General features: G+C 42.6%; 1 protein-coding gene across 1 annotated transcript in view; it reads left to right on the forward strand.

Annotated features, from left to right (window-relative positions):
- LOC124604292 (glutamate receptor ionotropic, delta-2-like) overlaps nt 1-7,054 on the forward strand; it is a 130,022-nt gene extending 122,968 nt beyond the window's left edge. The window contains exons 8-9 of the mRNA XM_047136469.1: nt 680-874; nt 6,982-7,054. Of these exons, the coding sequence (XP_046992425.1) occupies nt 680-874; nt 6,982-7,054 (268 nt within the window). The remainder of the gene's footprint in view (nt 1-679; nt 875-6,981) is intronic.
- The last annotated feature ends 1,640 nt before the right edge of the window (nt 7,055-8,694 follow it).

The raw sequence follows: 8,694 nt of genomic DNA on the forward strand, positions 1-8,694 counted from the left end.
TCGATCGACCGATCTCTAGACATGAACCCTATCGGTCTGGGATAGATTGAAAAGGGCTGTTTATGGACGATGTGTCCCAACAACCACTCTGAGGGGATTACGCGAAATCGCCGTGGGGAGTGGGACAGTCTGGGCCAACAGTGTCTTGATGAACTTGTGGATAGTATGCCAAGACGCATACAGGCATACATCAAAAAAGCAAGAGGACATGCCACTTGGTATTATATGTACCAGTGCGTACAGCAATCTGGACCACCACCTCCGAAGGTCTCGCTGTATGGTGGTACAAAATCCAGTGTGTGGTTTTCACGAGTAATAAAAAGGGCGGAAATGATGTTTATATTGATCTTTATTCAAATTTTCTGTACAGGTTCGGGAACTCTCGGAACCGAGGTGATACAAAACTTTTTTCGTTGGTGTATGTTATGGATATTCCGTCTCCTAATCTTCCAGATGAGACATAACTTCTTAAGGGAGTAATCACTTTTTGTAGCAAGTAACTTTGCAAATTATGAACTTCGTCAATATACTTTCCATTTATCTTATGTAGCAGTTTATTTGGTCATTTATACCTTGTGGTCATTATCAGGTTAGACTAAGTGGTACAGTCAATAAAATTGCTTCGCATCAGAGTTCAGTCTGCAGCAGATTTAGAGTGACAGAGGGGACGCCCTTGCAGACTGCGCAAACTGTGGGAGACGGGCCACGTGGCCTACTGGCGCACCAAGTGGCACTCGCGGCGGCCATCTTGCCTGGTGGACGGGCAGTTCGCCAGCGCGCGCCTCGACACACTGGCGCCAGCGTTCCTGCTGCTCATCGCCGCGCTGCTGGTGGCGCCACTCCTCTTGCTCTGCGAGGTCCTCTCGATTCGCAGGTACGTGTCCGTGGCGCTCCTCGTGTCTTCGTCTAACGATCAGTTGGTAGCGATAGCAGATGTACTCCAAGTGTTGTCTGCTCTTACTCAAATGGGGACTTGCCACACAGCTTTCTGTCCTGAATATCACGCAAAGATAAGCTTCCTCTAGTATTTCCAGATGCGATTACCCTTGACTACTATCTTAATCCTCGTGATGATAGAGCTATTAAACGGCACTACGAACACATGGTGGAGATTAGAAAGGCACATACAGGGGGGAACAAACATAAGGAAACACCAAATGCACAACACGTTACCATGTCTGAATTGGTGTACGAAAACCGTAGGTTTTTGAAACAGTTTCCAGTCGTCTCAGAATGGATAAATACAGGCGTTATATGGTTTTCAACGGAATCTTATGCCACTTTTCCTGCTAAATACTGGCAAGATCAGGCAACGATGATAAAGACAGACAGCCATCACGCATCCTTCTCTGCAAATGAGACGACACAGGCTCAATAATATTGACATCTAGTGGTGTGGCGGCCAAGTGAGATGCAACAACTCATCCCTGTACTCACAAAACCAGTCCTGAACGACGTGAGCTGTCTTAAAAGAGGGCCTGCCCAAATCATCACCTAACCTCCGCCGGGTTTCACTCTTGGGACGTAGGCTCAGAAGTTGGAGGCAGTGTGTAATAAGAATTATCCGACCAAATTTTCTTCCATTGTTCCACAGCCCAGGTTTTATGGCTTCGGTACTAAACTTTCCTCTTACAGAGATTAACATCTTCATTTTGTTTCGGTGCTGACAGTGTTCGCCACACCAACATTCAGTTCTTCAATGATTTTTGCAATTGTCATTCTTTTGCTTATTGTCACAATCTTCTTCAATGACCGTCTTCTACCATCACGTAACTCCCGCTTTCGCTGTTTGCGGTATGAATCTTCGACACGGTGCCTCATGGAACACCAAACACTTCGACTAACTTGGTTTAGGAAGCACCCACCATACCAGCACCAATAATATCCGCTCGTTCGAATTCGCTTTGCTTCCACATAGTGCGCTCACAACTACACAGAGCACTGTTCCGATCACGACTGACATTTGCAATTTTCCCTTAGGAATGGTCAGTTTCCTGAGTGATTACTCAGTAGTAAAGCCCTTTTATAAAGGGGCAATCGACAACGTAGATAATTTTTGTTGTGACTTGGCAAGACAGCCAAGTCACCATGAGGTGAGGCCGAAAGGCACGCGCTTAAGCTCACGCAGACTGGCGTGAGGTCTGGGGCAGTTACGGGAATTTATACTATGAAGAAAAGAACGTAGCTCTTGGAATACTTAACTTTAATCCATAATTGGAGAACATCGCTCTTGACGGTACATGTTTTATAATTTCAATATTAACTGGTAATGGCGCCTTGCTAGGTCGTAGCAAATGACGTAGCTGAAGGCTATACTAACTATCGTCTCGGCAAATGAGAGCATATTTGTCAGTGAACCTTTCCTAGCAAAGTCGGCTGTACAACTGGGGCGAGTGCTAGGAAGTCTCTCTAGACCTGCCGTGTGGCGGCGCTCGGTCTGCAATCACTGACAGTGGCGACACGCGGGTCCGGCGTATACTAATGGACCGCGGCCGATTTAAAGGCTACCACCTAGCAAGTGTGGTGTCTGGCGGTGACACCACAATTTTAGACCTATTTTTATGCAATCAGTGTTTGCAAAAGTTATTGAAAAGGCTGTGTATATAAGGATAAGTGATCATTTCATATCACACGATTTGCTATCAAATGTACAGTTCGGCTTTAGAAGTCGTTTAACAATTGAAAATGCTGTATTCTCTTTTTTCTTTGAGGTACTGTATGGGCTAAACAAAAGGTTTCGAACGCTTGGCATATTTTTTTGATTTAACTAAGGCATTTGATTGTGTTGATCACAAAATATTGCTCCAGAAGTTGGACCATTACGGAATATGGGGAGTAGCTCACAATTGGTTCACCTCTTATTTCAGCAACAGGCAGCTAAAGGTCATTATTCACAATGTTGACAATGACTGTGATGTGGGGTCTCAGTGGGGTACTGTCAAGTGGGGGGTGCCCCAGGGATCAGTGTTGGGACCATTCCTGTTCCTTATTTATATAAATCATGTGCCCTCCAGTATTATGGGTAACTCTAAAATATTTCTGTTTGTTGATGACAAAAGCTTGGTAGTTAAGGACGTTGTGTGCAACAATGCTTCAGTTTCAAATAGTGCAGTACGTGACCTAATTTTATGGCTTGTAGAAAATAAACGAATGCTAAATCACAGTAAGACTCAGTTTTTACAGTTTCTGATACACAATTCAACAAAACCTGACGTTGTAATTTCACAGAAAGGGCATTAGTGAAACTGTACAGTTCAAATTCCTAGGTGCTCAGATAGTAAGCTGTCGTGAAAAGGGATCTTGTTCAAGGACTTAATACTGTCATTTTTACTATTCGAACGGCATAAAAAGTGAGTGATCGTTCGACACGAAAATTAGTCTAATTTGCTTATTTTAATTCGCTTATATCGTATGGTATTAGATTTTGGGGTAACTCTTCCCATTCTAAAGGGATATTTTTGGCTCAGAAACGGGCGGTTCTGGCAATAAGTGGTGTAAGTTCACGGTTATTTTGACATTGGCCCCTCAGTATAAATATTCCTGTCATTCCTAGTTAACAGTATTAGCTTATTCCCAAGAATAAGCAGCTTTCACTCTGTTAATACTCGGCAGAAATCAAACCTGCTTTTGGACCGGTGTGCAGTATACTGCTGCATCCATTTTCAATAAGCTACCACTCGAATTCAAAAATCTTAGCAGTAATCCACACGCTTTCAAATCCAAAACTGAAGAGTTTCTCATGGGTCACTCCTTCTATTCTGTCGAGGAGTTCCTTGAAAAATTAAGCTGATTCTTATTGTATTGTTGATTGCGTATACTTAAACTTATGGAGTGACCTTTTTCGTGTTCATAAACATTTATTTTTATTTGTTATTACTTTTATGTTGTAATTTCATGTACTGTTCCATGACCTCGGAGATTTGCTCCTCAATATCGTCCTACGGAACTTGACGTGTAAATAAAATAAAATAAAAATTGCGGGACATTTCACAGGTACTATTCATGGTCAAATACAACCGCGCAACTTGCAGTCTTGTGTTGCATTTACACTGATGTTCAGGCTAGTACTTCTCGAGTTGTTTCTATATTTTCGTCCAACTCCTGTAAATAAACCTCATAGCTGTATTAAATAAAACCCTCTGATACAGATACAAGAAGCTAACGCAATGAATGATTGTGGTACCTCTCAAATGGCAGAGAAAGCTTGCTTAAACGGTCCAACTTTCACAAGTTACTACATCGGTAATAACTGCTCAATCAACAAGAGAAAATCACACGCGACTATTACTATACTATATGAGAAAAGGAAGGAGAAAAAAGCGAGATTTTGTCAAATAATGCCACGACGGCAGCAACACATTTAGCGTTATCTGAGTGGCAGCTTGGTGACTTTGTACTTAGGTTGTAATCGTATTTTCGAGTTGAAGGGTCCGTCTATGGCAAGTTCTAAACTCACAAACAAAGTCATTCCCATCTTTTCCAAGGTCTTCCAGTTTCTCTCTTTTCTCATTGGGCTTGTAGTTCAGAATTGCCAGGGAATTTATATGACCTCGCATTGCTGTGAGATGTTGTCTCCAGTTTTTTCAATACTTACGTTGAAAATTTGAACTTTCGTTTTTTCTCCTTACAATAACCCGGCTTTCGTTTCCATAGGATAAGACAGGAGCCACCATTACCTTATGAAATTTTGAGTATTATGGCGTTCTCTTTTTGTACTTAGTGGCCTACTTGTATCGCTACTGGTTCAACGAATTTATGTATATTATTTTCAATATCGGATTCAAAAGAAAACTTATATCAAAGCTTCAGTAAGAGATTCGAGGTATTTCTTCTAAAACTGAAATTTTGATCTGACTGAATATATTCCTTGGAATGTCATATTTTGATTTTATTACTGGACACTTTTAAGTTGTATTCTTTGCATATTTCATTCAGCTGTCATACTGATCTTCGGAGGTCGTTTTCGTTCTTTTGAATAATAACGATATCAGCTGCAAACAGAATGACACTCAGGTACTCACCGTTGGCCATCTTAATTCATTTGTTTACTTTACATTTCCATTTACGAAGATTGATCTCAATGTAAACATTAAAAAGAACAGACGATCGTCCACCTTCTTGTCCTACACTTTCCTTGCTAAATATTTCTTCTAATTGATTTTTACCTTTGTTTATTACACTTATGAAGACTGTTGCCTCTGCTAGTTAAAAAAATGATTCAAATGGCTCTGAGCACTATTGGACTTAACATATGAGGTCATCAGTCCCTTAGACATAGAATTGCTTAAGCCTAAGGACATCGCACACATCCATGCCCGAGGCAAGATTCGAACCTGCGACCGCAGCAGTCGCGCTGTTGCGGACTGAAGCGCCTCTGCTAGTTGATAAGCACAACTACCGCCTAACATAACCTCACACAGGTTATCACAGCTTACGTGATCGAAAACGTCCTCATGGCCGATAAAGGCCGTATAGGTTTCTAGATCAAATTTTCTGTTTTACTACAATGTTCTTAATTACAAAAACATTGCCCGTGCACGAACGACCTGATTAAATCGATTTTGTGCCTCGGAAATAACGGCTTCTGTGATATTTTTTTGTGCTTTTACTGACTATACTTGAGTAAATTATAGCTTATTGCCAGTGCTTAAAAGAAACTTTTCTTCAGGTTTTCGAAGAGAGAGCTTATCTCTGTAATATACAAAGGATATGGGATCTCACAGTTCTTGCCAAATTCAGTTATTAATTGTTGAAGTCTGTTATCTAGTGATAAGCCTCTAAATTTAATTAGCTCGACAACTGACAGACTAGTGCATGACTTACAATGGCATCGCACAACGTAAACAATCTAGTGCTATAGTAGTAATTAAAGATAAATATACAAAATACTTTTGTGAATACAGCTATCGTTGCAGTATATACTAACTGATTTGTCACGACCGAGCGAAGGACAAGATGCTTAAACTGCTCGCTCTTGGAAAACCAGCAGCCCTCGCTAGCCGCCTGAGGCTGCAGCACTCATAAGCTCAACGTGGCACCTCAGCTGTCGGAGGCTGACTGAACCTGTCGCGGAAACGTGTTTCGCCTTCTTCAAAGTGGTCCAGACTACTAACTTTCGGTGCTTTTTAAAACCTCGGCTCCCAAGTAAAACAGCTGACAGACTGAAATGGCACAACCTTCTTGCCCAACCTAACTCCCTAACTCGCTCATTTGCAACAGTTCTCTAAGGACCACTCTGAGACGTTAAAATGCCAGGCAATGGCGTACTCAAACGGCCCACTTCACCCTGCTGGTGTATCTCTACATGGTCCTACAAAGACTTGGTTTCAACAGGAATCGCCATTTCAGCAAAAATTAGTAAGTTTTTTTTTGCAACTAGATAACGAACTGCGAAAATCAAGAGAAAAAACCTACCTTTGTATCCACATTCTGTGTTTCTCATTTTCTAACTGGTCTCGCCTCACACACAAAAATAATTTCCATATTCGCTTACTCATTAAGTACTCAAGTTTCATATACATTTTAATCAAAACAATGGTAAAGTCTTATAGCCAACTTTTCAGGGTATAACATCACAAGCACAGTGCCTGAAAAAATATCATTCTTCGCTTCTCCTGAAACAGCCCCTTTCCTTAAATTTATCAGTTTCACAAAAACATGGAGAAGGCGATATCTCAGGACCAACAGGCTATAACTCTTTTGTCAATGGTATAAAAAGCGTTTGCAAATATCCTTGTTAGTAATTGAAATGGAACAAAACATGTACAAAGCAGACGACAAGTATAATTATTTAGTGCTGGGCTTCCCTCAAAACAGAGTGGACGCTGATTTACGGTTTGAAAATATCAACCAGGCAAGTTACGTGGTGGGTGGAAACGAAAACTTTTGCGTGTTCAGGGGCTGTTTTGTCCTCTTCCCATGGGCGAGAAACTGTTCTTCGTGGAACAGGTCAATCTGTGACCAAATTTTCTGCTTGCACAGGACTGGTAGGGAGACGACAGTGCCTGTTCACAAGGACTCGTGGCGGACCGGTGCAATATACGTTTACCTCTGATTCTTTCCGAGATACGCTGATTTGCAGGACTTGAGAACGGAAGATGCTTTGGCATGATGAGCCGCTACCAGTGAACATACCTCAATGAAACTTGGATCACATATAGAAATGACTGCTACAGTATAGTACGGAAAGCAACTGAAGGGAATATGTAGTGAGATGAACAGAAATGATATTTTTATTCAAAGACTATAATTATACCGAGGTCACCGCGGTTTACGAAGCTTCACTGGATACACAAAAGACAAGACATTGTTTTTAATGTGGTGTTTGATCACCACGGAGCCATATTCAACATGATCCCATACAGGCCGTAAGGGTAGCAAGGACTTCTTGAGTTAGGATGTTCCATTCCTTTAAGCGCGGATGAGAACTGTTGGATGGTCGTCAGTGCACGTGGTTGTCCTGCAGTACGTCTGCCCACACGTCCTATATGGAACTGAAGTTGGAGGAACAGACAGTCCAGTCCGTTCGCCGAATATTCTCTCATTACAAGAGCTCCTACATCTGATCAGTTCGATGCAGTCGCGAATCGTCAGTTTTAAAAATGAACTCAGAGCTGAATGACTGATACGAGGCACACAATAATGTTGACCGGTGAGTGTATTGTGTTCAGAGATTTGGAGATCAGTGGAGCCATGGACAGCGTATGGACTGTGAGTAAATCGAAGGCATACTAAAGTAATAAGAAGTGGTAGAGATGAGAACAGCGAGAAACTTAACATCTGAATTGGGGATCACGAAGTGGACGATGTTCAGGAATTCTGCTACCCAGACAGCAACTCATGATGGACGGAGCGAGGAGGGCATGAAATGCAGAGTACCACTTACCAAGAGACATCCACTACACTGAAGAGCCAAAGAAACTGGTACGCCTGCCTAATATCGTATAGAGCCCCCGCGAGCACGCAGAAGTGTCGCAACACGACTTGGCATGGACTCGACTGATGTCTGAAATAGTGCTGGAGGGAACTGACGCCATGAATCCTGCAGGGCTGTCCATAAATCCGTAAGAGGGGATGTAGCATAGCACATTGCTAGGCATTCCAGATATCCTCAATAACGTTCATTTCTGGGGAGTTTGGTGGCCAGCGGAAGTGATTAAACTCAGAAGAGTGTTCCTGGAGGCACTCTGTAGCAGTTCTGGACGTGTGAGGTGTCGCATTGTCCTGCTGGAATTGCCCAAGTCCGTCGGAATGCACAATGGACATGAATGGAGGAAGGTGATCAGACAGGATGCTTACGCATGTGTCACCTCTCAGAGTCATATCTAGATGTATCAGGGGTCCCATATCACTTCAACTGCACACGCCCGACATCTTTACTGAGCCTCCGAGAACCCATATCGATGATGTTTCGCTGAATGGTTCGCACGCTGACACTTGCTCATGGCTCAGCACTGAATCTGCAGCAATTTGCGGAAAGGTTGCACTTCTGTCACGTTGAACGATTCTCTTCAGTCGTCGTTGGTCCCGTTCTTGGAGAATCTTTTTCCGCCCGTAGAGATGTCGGAGATTTGGTGTTTTACCGGATTCCTGATATTCACGGTACACTCGTGAAATCGTCGCACAGGAAATCCCCACTTCATCACTACCTCAGAGATGCTGTTTCCCATCGCTCGTGCGCCGACAGTAACACCA

Source organism: Schistocerca americana, chromosome 1 (genome assembly GCF_021461395.2).
Source record: "Schistocerca americana isolate TAMUIC-IGC-003095 chromosome 1, iqSchAmer2.1, whole genome shotgun sequence".
Lineage (NCBI taxonomy): Eukaryota > Metazoa > Arthropoda > Insecta > Orthoptera > Acrididae > Schistocerca > Schistocerca americana.